This window comes from Notamacropus eugenii, chromosome 3 (assembly GCF_028372415.1).
Source record: "Notamacropus eugenii isolate mMacEug1 chromosome 3, mMacEug1.pri_v2, whole genome shotgun sequence".
NCBI lineage: Eukaryota > Metazoa > Chordata > Mammalia > Diprotodontia > Macropodidae > Notamacropus > Notamacropus eugenii.
Window position 1 is genome coordinate 85,314,426 of NC_092874.1, and position 21,448 is coordinate 85,335,873.

General features: G+C 35.9%; 1 protein-coding gene across 3 annotated transcripts in view; it reads left to right on the forward strand.

Annotated features, from left to right (window-relative positions):
• Positions 1 to 21,448, forward strand: part of NCAPG2 (non-SMC condensin II complex subunit G2) — a 109,181-nt gene that overhangs the window by 75,598 nt on the left and 12,135 nt on the right. For all 3 annotated transcript variants that reach the window (XM_072652078.1, XM_072652080.1, XM_072652079.1), the window contains exons 26-28: positions 5,351 to 5,454; positions 5,880 to 5,980; positions 13,982 to 14,081. In XM_072652078.1, coding sequence (XP_072508179.1) covers positions 5,351 to 5,454; positions 5,880 to 5,980; positions 13,982 to 14,081 — 305 coding nt within the window. The remainder of the gene's footprint in view (positions 1 to 5,350; positions 5,455 to 5,879; positions 5,981 to 13,981; positions 14,082 to 21,448) is intronic.

Sequence of the window (21,448 nt, forward strand, 5' to 3'; positions counted from 1 at the left end):
TTAACTACTTGAACACTTAGTTTTTTTTATTGATGTGAAACACTCTGTTTTATACATTTGTTGCGATATCATGGAATTGAATGGATAAGATGAGGAATGTACATGACTTAAAGTTACAGTTTTTCTTTTTTTTTTTGAATTTATTTATTTTTGGATTTCAACAGTCATTTCCATAAAATTTTGAGTTCCAATTTTTCTCCCCAATTTCTCCCCTCCCCCCACCCCAAAATACCTTGCATTCTGATTACCTCTTCCCTCAATGTACCCTCCCTTCTATCACAACCCACCCTTCCCTTATCCCTATCTTCTGTCTTTTCTTGTAGGGCAAGACAAGTTTCTATACCTCATTACCTGTATTTCTTAATTCCCAGTAATATGCAATAATAATTCTCAACATTGGCTTCTAATACTTTGAATTCCAACTTCTCTCTCTCACTCCCTCCCCATCCCCACTGAGAAGGCAAGTAACTCAATACAGGTTATATGTGTGTCATTTTGCAAAACACTTCTATAATAGTCATGTTTTGTAAGACTAACTATATTGCCCTCCATCCTACCCTGTCCACCCTTTTTTCTATTCTCTCATTTGACCTTGTCCCTTCCCAAAAGTGTTTACTTCTAGTTGCTCCCTTCTCCCATTTGCCCTCCCTTCTATCATCCCTCCCACCCCACTTGTCCCTTTCTCCCCTACTTTCCTGTAGTGTAAGATAGATTTTCATACCAAATTTAGTGAGCTTGTTATTCCCTCCTTAAGCCAAATGTGAAGAGAGTAAGCTTCACTTTTCCCCTCTCACCTCCTCCTTTTTCTCCTCCATTGAACAAGATTTTTCTTGTCTCTTTTATGAGTGATAGCCTGCCCCATTCCATTTCTCCCTTTCTCCTCTCAGTATTTTACTCTCTCACCCCTTAATTTTTTTTTTTATGGATATCATCTCTTATGATTCAGCTCAACCTGTACTGTGTGTGTGTGTGTGTGTGTGTGTGTGTGTGTGTGTGTGTGTGTGTGTGTGTGTAAAGAAATATTATCTTTCCATGTAGGAATGTAAACAGTTGAGCTTTAGAAAGCCCTTCATGATTTCTCTTTCCTATTTACCTTTTCATTCTTCTCTTGATTCTTGTGTTTGAAAGTCAGATTTTCTATTCAGTTCTGGTCTTTTCATCATGAATGCTTGAAAGTCCTCTATATCATTGAATGACCATTTATTCCCTTGAAGTATTATACTCAGTTTTCCTGGGTAGGTGATTCTTGGTTTTAATCCCAGTTCCTTTTGACTTCTGGAATATCCTATTCCAAGCCCTGCTATCCCTTAATGTAGAAGCTACCACATCCTGTGTTATCCTGATTGTATTTCCACAATACTTGAATTGTTTCTTTCTGGCTGCTTGCAATATTTTCTCCTTGACCTGGAGACTCTGACGTTTGGCCACAATATTCCTAGGAGTTTTTCTTGTGGGGTCTCTTTCAGGAGGTGATTGGTGGATTCTTTCAATATTTATTTTGCCCTCTGGTTCTAGAATATCAGGGCAGTTTTCTTTGATAATTTCATGAAAGATAATGTCTAGGCGCTTTTTTTGATCATGGCTTTCAGGTAGTCCCATAATTTTTAAATTGTCTCTCCTGGATCTATTTTGTAGGTCAGTTGTTTTTCCAGTGAGATGTTTCACATTGTCTTCCATTTTTTCATTCTTTTGGTTTTGTTTTGTGATTTCTTGGTTTCTCATAAAGTCATTAGCCTCCATCTGTGCCATTCTAATTTTGAAAGAACTATTTTCTTCAGTGAGCTTTTGAATCTCCTTTTCCATTTGGCTAATTCTGCTTTTGAAAGCATTCTTCTCCTCATTGGCTTTTTGGACCTCTTTTTCCAATTGAGTTAGCCTCTTTTTAAGAGCATTTTTTTGGTTCTCCTTTAACAAGCTGCTGACTTGCTTTTCAAGCTCTTCTATGGCCTGGGCCCATTCCATATTCATTTTGGAGGTACCAGAGGCAGAAGCCTTGGCTTCCTCTGACAGTATGCCTTGATCTTCCTCATCTGGAAGGAGAGACCTGTTCACCAAGAAAGTAACCTTGTATGGTCTTATTTTTTTCCCTTTTTTTGGCCATTTTTCCAGAAGTTACTTGACTTCTGAATCCTTTGTCAAGAGGAGCCTCCTAGTGCTCCTTCTCCGCTCTAGTACAATGCTCAAGCCAAGATTTAGATCACCTGTTCAGTTCCCCCAGGAGCTTTGGGTGGGAGCAGGGCAGCGACTGAGGGCTGAGTTTGAGATCATCTGCTCAATTACCCCAGAGTAATTTTAAGCTGAGTTGCCTGGACAATGGACCTAGGCTGCTTTCACGGCCGCCTGCTGCTGTTGCTGCTGCTGCCTCTGCCATCCCCTGGACCAGTGCTGGGGGGACCCAGTTCCTCTATGGCCCAGTTGGGAAAGCCCTCCCACACTGACCTTTGGGACTTTCTTTATTGGTTGAGGGGTCTGGAACCCTTCCTGCTGGGAATTCTGCCCTGGAGGTCTGTTCAGGTCCTGTTCCTCCTGGGGGTGTGCAGCCAGGGCTGGGCTCCGCTATGCTCAGTGTCCTGTGAGGTAGACCTTTCCTGTCAGCTTTCTAGGTTACCTTTGACAGGAAGCCTCTTTCACTCTATTGTTCTGTGGCTTCTGCTGCTCTAGGATTTGTTGAGAGTCTTTCTTTATAGGTATTTTGTGGGCTCTGGGGGAAGAGCTATAGTATATGTGTCTTTGTACTCCGCCATCTTGGCTCCACCCCTGCCGTTTTTCACAGATAAGGTTCATCACTTTTTATCTTAAGTTGTGTCAATAAAATATTAACTTAAGAATCAGAACAGATAAAGGGAGCCTTGGGGGTAAAGGCTTTGAGGCCTTCAGTTTGGGGTAGCTTTGAGTCTGGGTGAGGTAACCTGCTTTATAGCTGCAAAACTAGTATTCCAGGGGTATTAAGCAAGGCTTTCTTAATCACTTAAAGGAAATGAGGATTTTGAGCCACATTTATTTGTATGTGAATGGGCACTTTATATGCATAATTACCAATAATATGATTGGGAATTATAATAGATAACTTTGTTGTCCAGTAATTTTAGCTGAATTTTCATGACCCCATTTGGGATTTTCTTGGCAAAGATATTGAAATCTTTGCCATTTCTTGAAAGACAGATTGAAGAAGTGAGAAAAATGGGATTAAGTGATTTTCACTTAGCTTGTAAATGTCTGAGGACAGATTTAAACTCAGGAAGATATGTCTTCCTGACTCCTGTCCCACCCAACAGAATTTGAGAATTGGATGGGCCCCCAGAGGGCATTTAATAAAATTCACACATGCAGGTAAGCCCCTATTATAACATGATAGGTGAGCATCCAGCCTCAAAAGAAGGAGAACCCATGGTTTTCCCCATAGTTGCCTATTTTTTTCTTTGGACAGTTGTACTTTTAAGAAGTTTTTCTAAAGTTTCCAAGTTTAGCCGAAATGTGCCTCTTATAGCTTTTATCCATTGTTCTTGGTTCTGTTCTTTGAAAACAAAAAGGAATTGAATCCCTCTTCGATATGACAGCTCTTCAAATATTTGAAGGCAGATATTATCTGTTTCTCTTTCAGTATCCAGTTTCTTCAGCCAAGCTTCATGACATGGATTCCAGACCCTTTGCCTCTGCTTATTGTCCTACTGTACTCTTCAAATTTTTTCCATTTAAGATGTCCTCTTCCCCTTCTTTGCTAAACCATGTTTTAATGCTACATTTAAAACAGTCCACATACCTCTGGGTATGCCACCAAATGTCTCTAGCAATCCTGTCTTTCACACTTTTCACAATACCTACTCACCTATTTATTCAGCACGTTTTAGTTTTTCTGTACTTACATCATCCTTTTGTTTGTATGCTTAGTCTTTGCTGTCAGTAACATGCTCCTAGACAATCAGCATAAGTTTACCAAGGCAACTATATGCCAAATACTGTGCTAGGCTGTGGAAAAGTGGGCAGGATTCAAAGGACAAACTTGAAATTATTCTTCACAGCTTGTCTTTGTAGACCATAGGACAGTTAAGCATCTTCTTAGCTGTATTACTCCCCTTTTTAAAAATAGTATTTGAAATAAAAATTCATCGAGTATAGGACTTTATGCAGAATCTGTTTATATGTAATCACCAAAATGATCTTTCTGTAGATATATATGTTTTGCCATATTTTAAGCACTTAGGTATGAAGTATTGTGGCAGAAGTAGCATACAGTTAAATTCAAGATACTCCCTGTCTCAAGAAATGGTACCTTTCTTTAAAACTTCTCAGTTCTAATTTCTTTTCCTCCTACCTCCCCTTCCCTCACTCATTAAGAAAAGCATGTAAATCATGCTGTTACAAGTATGTATTGTCAAAGCAGAACAAATCCTCACATTAGCCCTGTCAGAAAAATATGCTTCATTCTGAACTCTTGAATTTATCACCTCTCTGCCTGAGATGGGTTGTATGTTTCCTCTGCAGTCCTGTAAAACTTTTCGTTTTGTTGATCAGAGTTCCTAGGTTCTTTCAGATCAGATCTTTCAGAGTTGTTTGTCTTTACAGTATTGATATTATATAAACTCTTCTCCTAGTTGTGCTCACTTGACTTTGAATCAGTTTATATAAGGCTTTTCTGTTTTTTCTGTAATTCTTGTTAAATTAGAGAAAATTCACAGAATACCTTTTCCTTGAACACTGGAAGAATAGAAGGAAGGGGTTTATGTGGTCAAAAATAAACATGGAAGTTTTACCACTTTTTTTTCCTTCTGGAGAGGTGGAAAGCTATAGGAATCAAGGGGTTGTGAGAAGGAGGAACATATGTAGATAAAAGGAGAGTGGGAAAGGAGAACTCTAAGGGGCAGTATAAGACAGAAACTCAAATTTTCAAAAGACAAATTTTTGTGTAGTCCCAGTTAGAGCTTGGTTCTGAAATTGTCCTTTTTTCCTTCCTCTTTGGCCAGTTCATCTTTTAATTCAAACTGATACCAATTTGGAGAGTGACCTTAGACCTGAAATAGGTTCTTTTGCAGATGCTGAGTTTATATCAAGGACTTGCTTGACGAACCAAGATAGTGTTTGATTTTTGGCAAAGACCTTTCCTTTGCTCATAGCTATCTGTCCTATATGCAACATGTTGTACATGCTTTATTACCTACATATTCTATGTGCTATATTACCTACTATAGTATTTAAGTACTTAATAAAAATTGAAATATTATTTCAAGTATGTAGGGGGTAGTTTTCAAAGTATGCTAAAAAGCAGTATTAGCTAAGCCATGGACTTATTTTAGTCATTCAGATTGCTGCTTATATATTAGTTCATATATTTAATTTTACAATTTCTTACTAGATTTCAGATACAGAAGAGTTTGCAGTACCAAAATGCCTTTCAGATCTTCCACCATTCTCAAGGTGTTTAATGGGAATCATAATGAAGTCTGTAAATGTAATTAGGTAAAATATTTTTACTTTGTTTTGAAATTTTTATTATGGAACTTGATGACCGTATTTTATTATTCTTCTCATTTGAAAATTTGGAAGACTTATTTCCCTTTAAGAATAAAATTTTAACAGTTTTTGTTGTTGCATTTGTTTATATATAGAACACTTTCTTTCCTCCCTTCCACATTTACACCATAAATATGGTTTACATAAAATCTAAGTCTGACCTACAATTGTTACTATTTTTTAAGTATATATTTCCTTTTAAATATTTCACTTTATGGCTATGGATAATTTTCATCTTTATTATGATTTCACACACATAAATTATTCTGACCATGTTTATCATTCTGATCAGTGTTAGGGTCCACATATAGATAGACCAATTTAACTCATGTAATCTCTTAATAGGCATATTTATAAACTTTTTTTTACAGATCATTCTTAGAAGAATTGACAGTTTGCATAGCATCTGAAGAAATTGAAGGCATTGTTAGCCTCACAGCTGTTGTATGTATGATTGTGGTTATTAGTAAAGGTAAGTCATATTTTTTCCTTTATTTCTTTTGACTTCACATCATATGTATGATTTTGAAATTCATTTTCAGCGTGGTGTAGTGGATAGTGCGCTAGCCTCAAAACCAAGAAAGCCTTGGTTCAAATCTAAACTGACGCATATTGGCTGTGTAACCCAGGACTAGTTATTTAACCTCTTAATCGTCTAGACTAGGAGCTGTAGAGAAAGCCCTTATCTGTATTGGCAGAGAGGTAATATCCTTAGTTAGAAGTGTTCTGTACTTGTAAAATCACAGGTCTTGTTCTGATCCCTACTAATTATAAAGTATATGAATTCTGTAAATCCTGTTATGTCATTGAAAAATTAAATTCAAGGAAGGTAAGCAGCGTGCAATGAAATACTTTGTAGTTCTCAGTTCTATCTATAAAAATATATCATTTTTCTCTAAAGACCTTGCTTGATGTGTTTCTCTGTTGTTGTTTCATGTACACACACACACGCACACACACACACAGACACATGCGCATGTGCGTGCAGCATTTATGGGTACAAATATTATTGTGAGAAAAAAAAAGTTAGGTTCTCTCTAACTTGTAAATGTTCTTCCTAAAATTTGATGCCTAGAATGAATACAGTCTACTTCTCTTGACCAAAACAGAGTATAATGGTTTTATTACCTCCCTCATCCTGTAGTTTTTTATGTATTGTAAGGTCACATTTAGTTTTTTTGGACTGTAATGTCACGGTGTTGACTCACTGAGCTTACATTCCAGTAAAACCTACCATCTTTTTCACATATTCTCTTCTCTAATCACATTTCATATGTCTTCAGAAGTTAAATTTTTTGAACTCTATGAATTTCCTATTATTATTTATTATATCCTATTATTATATTATATATTAATTATATTATATTTATTATATCCTATTATTTACACCTTCATGTAGTTGACCCAACATTCTGCATTGTCAGGATCTTTAAAATCTTATCCTTTGTTAAGCATGTTAGCTTTTCCCTCCCAGCTTTATATCATCTGCAAGTTTTATAGGTATTCCATCTGTACTTTAATTTAGGTCATTGATAGAAATGTTAAACAGCACAGATTTTAGGGGCAGTTCGCTGGGACTCTCTTTCCATTTGAACCATAGTGTCATATTTGAACTGATCATTCAGCCACTTCTTTACCACTTTAATCCATCTAGTTCATATCTCTCCATATTTTTCAACAGAGTTGTAAGAGATTTTTATCACTTTGTCAAAATATAAAATTGTAAACTATGTAGGATTTTCCTTCCCTACCAGTTTAGTAACCCAGTCAAAAAAGGTAATAATGTTATGCTAGTATGACCAGTTCCTTTTGAAACCATATTGGCCCTGCCTCCTGTTCTAGGTGCTCACTATTATTTTAATAATACTTTTCAGATTTTTGACAGGAATCAGTATCAAGTTTCCTTGCCTATAGGTCTACAAACTCTATTCTCTTCCCATTTTTGAAAATCAGGATCATATTGGCCTTTCTCCAATCTTGAATACTTTTTCTCCTTTCCCAGGACTGCTCAGATTTCTGAAAGTGGCTTAGCAATTGCATTTTTAGGTTGTTTTTTTTTTTTTAAATTATCTTCAGAAGTAATTTTTTCCTTCTTTGAGACTCCTTTTGGTTATTCTTAATTCTTCTCATTCATTTCAATTCATTCTGAATTTTATTTAGTATTCCTCATTTTATTTTGTGAAAAATATGTGATGCTTTTATATTCAACCTTTATTACTTTACATGGCTTGCATGTTCTATACATGTCTCTTGAAAATCAAAATTGGTTGGTAAGTTGCTTGTATATTTCTCTACATTTATATACCTTGATATGACCATATTAGAAAATTTTCCATTTGCTTCATTATTAAATTGTTTTTCTTTCAGTGTTACTCGTTTCATTTTTCTTCTCACATTTCCTGGACTGTAGCCTTCAATGGGAAACTAACCTTTTTTGAACCTTTAAAATCCAGAGTTCATATCCCACTGTTTTCATCTTTTTTCTTTATCACAAATTCTGAAATGAAATGGTAATTTCATGTGAACATTACCATCATTTCCATCCTAACATCCAGTTCCTCTCTGTTGGTGACAATCTGACCCAGAATTAAATATCATCCTTGTTAATTTTTCTACTTTTTTTCCTACTTTTTTTAAGGATGAAATAATTATTAAGGTTAATTAAATAATTGCTAGCTAATGTCCTTTTTTAAAATTTTAATTAATTTATTTAACTTTTAACATTCATTTTCACAAAATTTTGGGTTCCAAATTTTCTCCCCATTTGTCCCCTCCCCCCACCCCAAAACACCGAGCATTCTAATTGCCCCTATCACCAATCTGCCCTTTCTTCTATCATCCCTCCCTTCCCTTGTCCCCATCTTCTCTTTTGTCCTGTAGGACCAGATAACTTTCTATATCCCTTTACCTGTATTTCTTATTTCCTAGTAGCAAGAACAGAACTCGACAGTTGTTCCTAAAACTTTGAATTCCAACTTCTCTTCATCCCTCCCTCCTACCCCCTCCCTTTGGAAGGCAAGCAATTCAATATAGGCCAAATCTGTGTAGTTTTGCAAATGACTTCCATAATAGTCGTGTTGTGTAAGACTAACTATATTTCTCTCCATCCTATCCTGCCCCTCATTGCTTCTATTCTCTCTTTTGATCCTGTCCCTCCCCAAGAGTGCTGACTTCAAATTGCTCCCTCCTCCCATTGCCCTCCCTTCCATCATCCCCCCCACCCTGCTTATCCCCTTCTCCCCCACTTTCCTGTATTGTAAATAGGTTTTCATACCAAAATGAGTGTGCATTTTATTCCTTCCCTTAGTGGAATGTGATGAGAGTGAACTTCATGTTTTTCTCTCACCTGCCCTCTTTTTCCCTCCACTAAAAAGTCTTTTGCTTGCCTCTTTTATGAGAGAGAATTTGCCCCATTCCATTTCTCCCTTTCTTCTCCCAATATATTTCTCTCTTACCCCTTAATTTCATTTTTTTAAGATATGATCCCATCCTCTTCAATTCACTCTGTGCACTCTGTCTCTATGTGTGTGTGCGTGTGTGTGTGCGTGTGTGTGTGCGTGTGTGTGTAATCCCACCCACTACCCAGATGTGAAATGTTTCAAGAGTTACAAATACTGTCTTTCCATGTAGGAATGTAAACAAACAGTTCAACTGTAGTAAGTCCCTTATGATTTCTCTTTGCTGTTTACCTTTTCATGCTTCTCTTCATTCTTGTGTTTGAAAGTCAAATTTTCTTTTCAGCTCTGGTCTTTTCATCAAGAATGCTTGAAAGTCCTCTATTTCATTGAAAGACCATTTTTTCCCCTGAAGTATTATACTCAGTTTTGCTGGGTAGGTGATTCTTGGTTTTAGTCCTAGTTCCTTTGATTTCTGGAATATCCTATTCCATGCCCTTTGATCCCTTAATGTAGAAGCTTCTAGATCTTGTGTTATCCTGATTGTATTTCCACAGTACTTGAGTTGTTTCTTTCTAGCTGCTTGAAATATTTTCTCCTTGACCAGGGAACTCTGGAATTTGGCCACAGTGTTCCTAGGAGTTTCTCTTTTTGGATCTCTTTCAGGTGGTGATCACTGGACTCTTTCAATATTTATTTTGCCCCCTGGTTCTAGAATCTCAGGGCAGTTTTCCTTGATAATTTCATGAAAGATGATGTCTAGGCTCTTTTTTTGATCATGGCTTTCAGGTAGTCCCCTAATTTTTAAATTGTCTCTCCTGGATCTATTTTCCAGATCAGTTGTTTTTCCAATGAGACATTTCACATTACCTTCCATTTTTTCATTCTTTTGGTTTTGTTTTGTGATTTCTTGGTTTCTCATAAAGTCATTAGCCTCTATCTGTTCCATTGTAATTTTGAAAGAACTATTTTCTTCAGTGAGCTTTTGAACTTCCTTTTCCATTTGGCTAATTCTGCTTTTGAAAGCATTCTTCTCCTCATTGGCTTTTGAACCTCTTTTGCCAATTGAGTTAGCCTATTTTTCAAGGTGTTATTTTCTTCAGCATTTTTTTGGATCTCCTTTACCAAGGTGTTGACCAGCTTTTCATGCTTTTCTTGCATCTGTCTCATTTCTCTTCCCAGTTTTTCCTCCACCTCTCTAACTTGATTTTCAAAATCCTTTTTGAGCTCTTCCATGGCCTGAGCCCATGGTATATTTATTTTGGATGTGTGGGATACAAAAGTCTTGACTTCTGTGTCTTTCCCTGATGGTAAGCATTGTTACTTCCTCATCAGAAAGGAAGGGAGGAATTATCTGTTCACCAAGAAAGTAACCTTCTGTAGTCTTATTTTTTTTCCCTTTTCTGGGCATTTTCCCAGCCAGTTACTTGACTTCTGAGTTTTCTTTCCACACCTACCACGCCTCCAGATCTCCCCACCCAGTGGTTTGGGTCTGAGATTCAAATGCTGATCCCCAGCCTCAAGGCTTTCGGCGGGGGCTGGGCTTCGCTGTGGGGCAGGACCGCCACACAGGGCTCAGTTCCCTCAGGGGGTTTATGTGGAGACCTTCAACAATGGAACCTGGCTCCTGTCTGCTTTGGGAGCCCTTGTCTGCTGCCACCTCTGCTGCTGGCTGCTGTCTCTCGAGGGAACCTGAGTCATGGTGACCCCCGCTCCCCTCTCGAGGAGCTGAAAAGACCCTCCCACCGACCTTTGGCACCTGTGGGTGGAGGGACCAGCACGGCCGCTGGAGATTCTGTCCCTGAAGCCTGCTTGGATCTGCTCCTCTCGGCTGCGCCTCCAAGGCAGGGCTGGGCTCTGCTCTGGGTCCACGGTGCGACAGACCTTTCATGTTGGTTTTTCAGGGCTCTCTGGAACAGAAATCTCCTCCACTCCATTGTTCTGTGGCTTCTGCTGCTCCAGAATTTGTTGGGAATTCTTCTTTACAGATATTTTATGGGCTGTGGTTTTGGAGCTAGCATATGTGTATCTTTCTATTCTGCCATCTTGGCTCCTCCCCCCTGGGGAAGAATTTTTGAAGGAGGCATGGGGTATAAACTTTTTATCTGAGGGTTCAGTACGGTTTCATCACCAGCCAGGGAAGTTCATGTAAAACTTTAAAATAAAAATGGATCTAAGATTTGAAAAAGCTTGAATTCCAGCTTTTTATTCTCTCCACACAGAATGTTGACTTACTAACTTTAGTGACATTACCTTAGCTTTCAGCTTTCTGGCAGTCAATTCAGTCTAAACCACTCATATCTTTGGATTATGTCAGTCTGTTTTCCTCCTTTTTTGTCTCAAGCTCCAGCTTTCCCCCTACCAGATGTTTCCTTAGTTACTGCCAGCTTCTACCTTAGGTGTCACATGACACTGTGTGCACAACACAATTTATTAATTTTGTTTCAGCCTATTGAGATATTTTTGAATCTTGTTTCTTTTTATGGTATTTGCTAGCCTCAACTTTTTGCTTATGATTTCATAAATATGTTCTCTTACTTTGTCCTTATCTCACACAAAAATATTCAGGGCCATTCAGGGCCAAATTACAGATCTAGGAAAATAAAAATGGCCTTTGTTTTAAGTGGCATATGAAGAAATGAATTGAGGAAAGATGATCCTGAGATGAATATATTCCTGTATGAAATTTTAGAACTGAAAGATAAGATAATTGAGACTTATGTTAAATGACTCCTCTAAGGTTGTAACAGTGAATTAGTAGCAGAACTGGGAATCCAGTTGATTTTCACTTAGTGCTTTTTTTGTACTTTCAGTTAGTTAACATTTATTAAATACGCTATAGCCCAGCCAGTGTGCTAAGTTCTGGGTCCATAAAGAAAGGGAAGTGTCAGTCCCTCCTCTCAGTCTAATGGGAGACTTCTAAATTGAATCACTTTCTGGTTTATGTCTTTGCAAGGCTTTAAGCTTTCTTTGTTGATGAATAAAAGGGAAAAGTTGATTTTCTATTCAAAATCCAGTGTCTTCCAAAAGAAATTTTTTTTTTCTGAGCCAAATTACTTGATGCGTGATATAGGTTCATGTTAGTTTAAGTGTTTTTGTTCAAAGTTATAATAGCTCATTGGTAGTGTAATTGGGATTAGAATCTAAGTCTCTTGATTTCCAGTTCAGTGTTCTTTGTGTACTCTAATAAAATGCTAATCTATAGTACAGACAGTTTTCAAGTAAATTTTCTATTTTTAAGCCTGAAACAAAGATGTTTTCTCAGTTATCCACATTAATATGGTTGCCCCTACAATCTTTCTCTTTCTCATTTATGAAACAAGGAGCCCTCCTTGGTTCTTATTACTTATTTGTTTCTGCCTTTATCCCTTTATGTGGATTCAGTTTACATTTGGAATAATGGGTAACAATAGTTCTACCAGAAAAGGGATTTTGGCTGAATTGAAGTGACTGCTCAGTAATAGAATAACCTAATAGGGGCCTAGACAACTTTCATGGCTTTAAAAGTCAGCCTAAAGAAAATTCTGAACCAGAGAGTAGGGTTCTAATTTAGCAGCACAGTGGAGTCCTTAGCAAGGAACAAAGTAGGCTGAGAAAAATGAGTAGACATTCATCAAGTGAGTACATATCAAAGACTTCCATTGAAATTATTCAAAACTACTTTGTTTTCCCAGCTTATATTTTTACACCAAGAAGATTCTGGATCTACACACTACCGTGCTGCTATTCCTGGACTTTAGAGTTGTCTGGGATCTAACTTGGGAGCAAAGGTTACCTCCCAGCTAAGCTCCTTTTATCCACCAGTACCTTTCAGGGATGTTCAGAAAAGATGGGAATTAGAAGGTTAAACCAGAAACTTTCAGTAGTTCCCAGTTGCTTATAGAGTAACATTCTTAGCATTTATTTAAACTTCTTCATAGTCAGATTGATATATATTTTTCAAGCCTTTTTTCAGTTTTCTTTCATGCACTCTCTATTCCTACCGTACTCATAGTCTGCTAGCTGTATTTACATGTTTTTCAGCACTTGGCATAGAAAGCGCTTAATGAATGTTTATTGAAAAAAATATATTTACTGATTGATCTTATTTTATCTCCTGCCTTTATTCATTCTTGTACACCTGCTCACTTATTTCTGCTTGTCAAATGATTTCCCTTCCTTAGGCTCATCATAATTCCTGTCTCCTCCATTAAAATTTCTATATTCTTCCTCCAATTTCCCCAGCCAAGTTTTTTTGTTTTTCAAATTTTCCCTCATTTTTCATATTTCCCATGAATACTTTTTGTCTCTGTCCTATTCATATCACAGGGTACTTTGAGTTTTAATTATTTCTCCATGTATCATTTTCCCTTGAGTAGAATATAAGTTTCTTAAGAATAGGGACTCTTTCTTTTTGCATCTTTGAATCCCTAAAGTTTTATATTTACATATGTGTACATATGTATGTACATGTATATACGTACATACACTTGCGCATTTAGTCATCTTTGGTTGAATTGAATGAGAATGATCAAGAATTCACAATCTTACTTCATAAAATGTGCAAATGGTAATCATATCACCTTTTACCTGCAGTTATGGAAGAATTAAGCCTGCAAGAACAAGGAATGCAGTCCCTAAAACTGCATGTTTGTTTATGAGTATTTATGTATAAAAAAGATGGATAGAATCATAGGTTTAGAGCTAGAAAAAAAATTAGATGTCATCTAGTCCAGCCTCTTCATTTTACAGATGAAGAAATAGATCCAAAGGAGTCACCTCATCTGTCCAAGGTCATACAAAGATTAAGGAGCAAAGCTGGAATTTGAACCCAGTTTCTTTGACTCCAAATCCAGTGCCCTTTTATTATGATGGGCCCCTCCTCAGGGGCCCATAAAGTTCATAACATATCTATTTCTTGTGAATATCTAGATATTCAGATACACATACACACCTTGCTTATCTGTTCTTGTGAATGTCTAGATGTTGATATGAACATACATACCTTATGATGTTTTATAGTATTTGTGACTGTTTTGAATTTATAGACTTAATTTTGTTTCTTAACTTTCTTCTCTTAATGCAACTTCTTTAAATAGGTAAACATAAAGACCCGAAGGTAAAGGATGCTGCTGCCACTGTTCAAAGAATGCTGAACAGATACATGGAAATTACCTTGGAAGAGGATAGCATTGAAAGGTAAAAAGCTAAATACACCACAGAAACAATAATCATCAAAACACTGTGGGTTATAATCTAATATGTTTAAATGAAAGTATATAATTTGTTAGTTCTCTCCACCAAAGTTCAGGAAATTTAAGTTTAAAATTTTCACACAATCATCATGGTCATATCTATGTTTGAATCAGCTTTGAAACTATTAGATATAGTTTTAAGTTATTTACTGCATTAAAACAAGCAAAATTATATCTGTTTTTCCCTAAGGACAGGCAGCCACAGGGTTTACGAGGCATTGCGAGTCATGGTACAAAGATTAAAAGGCATAGAAATTTATCCTTTTTAAGATGAGACTTCTTCATTTTTTGTCCTATTATATCTAATTCCTAGGCTCACAATCTCTGGCACATTATAAACATTTAATAACTACTTGAATGAAGTGGAAATCGCAATCTTAATTGTAATCTTCACTTTTGTAGTACTATGTTTAGTTTTCATTACAAAAAATAGCCAACAAACTGAAGAACACCAAATTAAGATAGTGAAAGAAATTAAAACGAAGTACTAAAGTAATGGCTGAAAAAACTGGCTACATTTTGTCTAGGGAAGAGAAAATGAGGTGGAGCTGGGGATGTGGGAGGAAAATAAGATAGTTGCCTTGAAAGTTTGTCATGTGAAAGATTAGATTTATTCTCTCTGATTCAAGGGAGTATTTAACTAGGACTAGCACATGAAAACAAAGGGAAGGAACCATCCAAGGTGACAGAATAGGAGCAGTCTAATCCAGCCCTCCCCCAGCAAATATTCCATAAAGATCTAGAAAATTCACCGATCATCCTGATTGGGAAATCCAAGAAAAAAAATTATGAGTCCTTTCTCCTGCTGAGGTGAGCATAGGCAGATAGATCCATACACAGATGGGGTTTAGAAGAAGCATGCAGTGTAGAGCAATTAGAACTGGGAACCAAATAAATGCCTTGCTTTGTACTAGAGCAAAAAGAGGTCCCATTTGTGGTATTGTCCTTGTGCAGGGAACAGGAACAATGTTAACTGACAGTTCCGTCACTTATACCTCATTGCTACTTCATAGGCCTATTGCAGATTGAGGAAGGCACCTGTGCATAAAGGTTGGTGATCCAGGGCAAGGAAGCAAATATAGAAAAGAGTAGTAATTTTCTGGCTCTGACCCTGGGAGGAGAGTGGGGTCCCTGATTCAGCCCTGGACCCCAAAGGAGATCTGCAGTGGAATAACCAACCTGCCAGTTGCCCAGTCTGAAGGAGAATCTATAGTTCTTTTGCTCTGAACCTGCAGAGCCTGACAGTGGCTGAATCCAGCAGCATTCTACAGGAACTCTTGCAGGGACACGCCCAAAATTGTCTTGCTCAGACCCAAACTCAAGTTAAGAGCTTGCAGAGCTGAGACTAAGGGCTTAGCGCTCATACTTCATTCATCCTGGATCAAACTGTTTTGGGAGAACTGGAAGCTTGTAGATGCCTAGCCTGCGCAGACTCTAAGATCCTTGACTATCACAATACTCATTACCCTGAGAAAACAGTGGCAGGACACAAAACAGGAGCTAGACTCAATCTGGACACTTTTTCCAGATGTGTACATAACTTGCCCTTGACTCAAATTCCAAAATCAGGAATGATCAAACAAACAAAAAGCCTCACTGTAAAGAGCTGTTATGAGAACAAAGACCCTGCTGACAAAACTGAGAGAAATTGCTTCAAAACCTCAACAAGCAAAGCCTCAAAAAAAATAGCTTGGGCAAAAGTTCAACTAGAATTCTTAGAAGAAATGGAGCAAGAGTTTAAAAGAAAGAGTTTAAAAATGATTTTATAAATAAAATGAGAGTACTGGAGGAACAACTTAAAAAAGAAGTGAGAATTATGAAAGATAGAATTGGAAAGAGAATTAGCAGCTTGAAATGAGATATAAGAAATTACCAAACAATAGTCTTTAAAAATTATAACAGACAAAAAATAAGTTTATGATTCCATGAGACAACAGTAAATATTTAAATAAGTTACAAGACTGAAAAAGTAGAAGAAAATCTTAAGTAACACTTCAGAAACAACTGATATGGAAAACAGATCAAGGAAATATAATTTAGTAATCATTGGCTACTTGAAAAGCATGACCCAAAAAAAAGTCCTAGACAGTTTTTCAAGAAATTATAAAAGAAAATTACCTAGATGTCTTAGAAGTGGAAGGTAAAGTGAAAGTAGAAAAAAGCACCACACATTATCACTTCATGAAAGAAATCCCAAAATAAATCTCCTCTCATAAAAAAAACTTATAACCAAAGCCCAGAGCTTTCAGATCAATGGAAAAATATTGTAAACAGCCAAATAGTAAGAATTCAAGTACCAAGGAGCCATAGAATGAAATAAGTTTTAGCAGCCACTAATAAAAGAGCAGTGGAGAACTTAGAATATGATTTTGCCAAAAGCAGAAAGTCTAGGCTTAAAACCAAGAATAACCTAGCAAAACTAAATGTAATCCTGAAAATGAATCTTTGATGAAATAGAGGCTTCAGGCATTTCTGACTAAAAGGCCATAGCTGAGTAGAAACTTTGATATACAAACATGAGTTGATGTCACTGAGGATGAATTAGTTGTGGAAACCTAGTGGGAAATCTTTATCTTATCCATTGATCAGAAATTCAGTTGTCCCACCTTGTGCAAGAAGCTTTTCTCTATCCCTGTAGTCTTCTCTCTTAGATTACTGCCTGTTTACCCTGTATATATTTCATATTACGTAATTGTTTGTTTTTTGTCACCTCCTTTAGAATCAGAGCTCCTTAGGGACAGGAATTGTTTTAGTCTTTCTTTGTATCTCAGGACCTAGCACATAGTAAGTGCTTAATAAATGCTTGTTAACTTGTGCTATATGAACTCTTAGTTTCTTTTCATATTGAGGATTCTATGATTCTTTGAGAGGAAACAGAAGTAAGCCAGATAAAAGGAATAAAAGCAGGGCAATAGCAAGAAAAGAGTGTTTTGTAATTTTACCATGATTAAAGTGATTTTCTTGTATGCCATTTGATCAAGGATTTCAATTGCACCTCACAAAGAAGAATTCCAAAAAAGTTTTAACTTATATTGTGATTACTTTGAAAGATAAAACTCATAACTCATTTAGATGTAAGTGACGGTTATGTTTGGGTTGATTGGCCTTACTACTGTATAGTCATATCTTATAATCTATTCTTAAATTTATCTATGGAAAATAAAAAGCCGTGTTCTAGTGATACTTTTTAGTACTGTATTCATTATGCATGATTTGTCACTGAAATAAAAAGATTTAATTTTATGAAATCAAGATCTAACTCAGTTCCATATTTAGTTTCCATTGAATGTTATTCAAGTCACAGGGTTGCACCACCATACTTCTAGTTTCCTAAGGTTCATAAACTTGGCATTATCTTTGACTTCTCACTCTCACCTCACATATGCAATCAATTTATACAGCTGGCCAATTTTATCTTCATGACTTTTCTTGAAACCAACCCCTTCTCTCTTACTGCCCACACGTTAAGACCCTTATCATCTCTTGCCCAGATTATGATCTCCTTGCCTCAGATCTCTCCTTATGCATTTCCCCCCCAAATTCTGCCAAAGTATATTTCCTTAAGTACAGATCTGACCATGTGACTCCCCTATTCAGTTAATTCCAATCACTTCCTATTATATAGGGGATAAAATGTAAACTCCTTTGTTTAGCTTTTAAAACCTTACACAACCTGCCCCTATCTTATCTTTCCAGCCTTATTTGACATTATTCTCCATCCTAAACTTTTTGATATAATCAAATTTGCCTTCTCTTGGTTTCTTACACAGTGCTCCATTTCCGAACTCTGTGTCTTTGTCTTGGCAACCTCCCAGATACAGAATGTGATCCCTCTTTATTTCTGTGTCATAGAGTTCCTTTCTTACCTTAATATGTAGCTCAAGAAGCATCTTCTGTATGAAACCTTTTGGTCAAATCTTTCCTGATCCCCCTCTCCAGCTATTGCCCTCCTTAAGTACTTTGTATTTATGTATAAAAAGTATACTTGTATTTATTCACTTTATATTAATACTGTATATATTTATATATATATATATGTATGTTTGTACATGTTGTCCTCACCATTACAGTGTAAATTTATTATGAGTAGGGATTGGTTGATTGTTTCATTCTTTATACTTGTGTTTCCAGTGCCTAGCATAGTCCCTGGTACACATTAGGTGCTTTTTGATTGATTGATTTCAGGGTTTTTTTGGTATTGTGAAGCAACAAGTAGCATTTTTAAAAAAAATCATTTTGACTATCCTATTTAATTCTTATCTATGTCTTTTCATAGAGGATTTGTTCAACATACCATATGTACAGGGTTTCCTCTGGTTCTTTTAATTTCCTGGGGCTGCCAGTGTAGAACACACTGTTCATTTGTTCTTTCTTTCTTACATTTCCAGTCATACAGGTCTTGAATGTTTTTAGTGTCACTTTACATGACTATATTTTCGTTGGCAGTGCTCTACTGACAGCCAAATTCAAGCATCTTACTGTTAAATTTTTGAGTTACTCATAATTGACTCAGGCTTTTGGTGTTCCATGATGATGCCTTATAAGTTTAAGTAAATGTAACTAGCTATTGTGTTGTCCTCCTAATTAGTTTATATGTTCTTTAGAATATTTTATACTATGTAGCTATATACAATTTAATCTTTATTAAATATCATTTTGGTGACTACTTAATAACGCGTTGGACACCAGATCAGGAATATAACCCCCATTGTTCTATGGGAAAGTAAACTTAAATCATTTTTGTCTTTAGATACATTTTTTTTAAAATGTAGCCTTCTAGAAATATAAAGAATGCTGCTATTGGAAAGTCCATCAAGTAACGTGGTTCTTAGTGTTAGGTGGTTAATGTTTCACTTAGCATTATGCTATACATTTTGGCTTTTCAAATCATTTGCTTTCTCCTGATTTAGTTTTTTGTTTCATTATAATGATCTTTTTAAGTTAGAACTTAATATTTTGAATACCCCATAATGAATACTAAAGAATACTTTTCAAAGCAAATTACAAAAGAAAGTATCTTTGGAAATCTGCTCTCATGGAAGCTGGCAACATAATTAAGGTTTTTTTTCTTTAGTAAATTTTTTCCTCAGATTAATTTTTTAAAATAATATACCTAATGTTGAACTTGAGAAGTAAAATTGAAATAAGCACATATCTGTAGGATTCTTTTGGAACATTAACCCAGTTCTTAATTCAGGGACTGAGGCATTAATTGAAAAAAATGTATGTTTTCTTAGCTGTAATTTAATTTTCTCTCCAACAAAGTTAGCAGTTTGTTGACTGGCCTGTGGGGTTTTAAATAAAAATTTGCTGTTCACTGCATTTACTTTTCCTTACTCAGAATAAAATGCTGTAAACTGAGCAAATTTTCTCAAGAGAAGCAGTACATACTTGCTAATGCAATAACATATTTAATTGCCAAATTATTATGTGTATTGTCATCATAAGTGAGAAGTTAACTGAATTTATGGTTGAAGAAGTAAAAATATTCCTTTTAAAGTTGAGATTAGAACTTATATTGGGGATTTCTTCCACTGAGTCATTGACCATGATATTATAAGTGAATTCTTTGTGTGTACTAATTATTTCTATGTAGGGTGATTTAAATAGTGTTTTAGTGTAGAGTCTCCAACAGTAAATATTTTTTTTCTTTAAAGGTTTGTCTTTTGTAAAAAACAATCTTGTCTTTTGAAAAAAAACCTAGCCTTTTAAAAAACCTTTTTGGTTGTGACTGTAGGTTTTTTGTTTTGTTTTTAAAGCAGATATTGGATTTGAGACCGACTGTTCTAAATGTTTTTAAAAACCTTCCATGGAATGAATATTTATAGAAGGGAACAATAAAAGAGATTATTTGCAACAGTTGATAAAAGCTGTTTATATTTGATTCATACCTTGGAGTAAAAAACAACACATATGGTACATTTGTCCCCCTAATTATGATTTAGATTAATATTATATTTAGTTTGTAGGCAATAAGGGAGCTGTGCAAGGAAATATTTGGACAGTGAGAACTGACATTCTGCAATATTCTGTGTAAATTATGAAGGCTTTAGTAGTTGTTGTAATAGTAGTAGTGGTAGAATATGTAACTAGGCTTTTATTGATTTCTTAAATTCATGAGTAAACTCTTAAACTTTTTGACATAACAAATAGTTCAATTACAAAGTATTTCTTGGTGTGTGCTATGATATTTACAGGTTTTTGTGGTATTCTCTTCTAATCACAAAATTTTAACTGAAGGAACCAAATATACTCAATATTTTAATGTATATATTTCCTACTTTTTTATATGTAGGTTATGGTAGAATTTGATTGCACACATAATGTAAAGTAGATTGGTAGATTTTTGAGAATTTTAAAAGCAATGTAATATGATACAACAGTCTTTAGCAAGAAATTTCATGGGGTCCATGAACTTTGATGGAAAAAAAAATTACATCTTCATTTTCGCTTACCTTTTGTTTTCTTTGTAATCCTGTGTATTTTATTTCGTATGTTTAAAAATATTCTGAGAGGTGGTCCAGAGGCTTCACCAAATTGCCAGACAAGTCTATAATACATATAATAAGAACCCTTGGTCTAGGTGATATTTTTTCTCTCTATTTAGAATTTATGCTAAGTCTCTCTCCATACTTCGGGGAAGGGGCACCAAAACATCTGGGCTTCAGCCCCTACTTTTCTACTAACTAGCTGTGTGAACTTCTTAATGCCTGAACCTTGAATTCTTGTATATTTTCATGTGCAGATTTGCACTTTAACTCTCTGATCTAGTAACATTGGATCTTACATTTGAATAGTCCTTTTACATTTCTTTCTCTCATGAACTTTCATTTGTTAGGCTAGTCTTATAATTGTATAGGTAGATATGGCAGGTATTAATTATCCTTATTTTGTGTCTGAACTTAGCTTTAAAGTAGTTACAAATGATTTCCAGAGCCTATTTCGTTGTTGTTGAGTTGTTTTAGTTGTGTCCAACTCTTCAAGACTACATTGAGGGTTTTCTTGGCATTGTGGTTTGTTATTTCCTTCTCCAGCTCATTTTACAGATGAGGAAACTGAGGCCAACAAGGTTAAGTGACTTGCCCAGGGTTACATAGCTAGTAAGTGACTGATGCCAGATTTCAACTGAAGAAGATGAATCTTTCTAATTCTCAGGCCGGTGTTCTGTCCACTGTACCACCCTAAAAACCCACTTCAGGAAAGCATAAAAAGCTTCTTGGGAAACTGGCCATTGGATGAACATGGATCCACTCCCACACTCTTATCCTCTTTCTAAAAACTTATCTCTATTTTTATTGATATAAGCTTTTC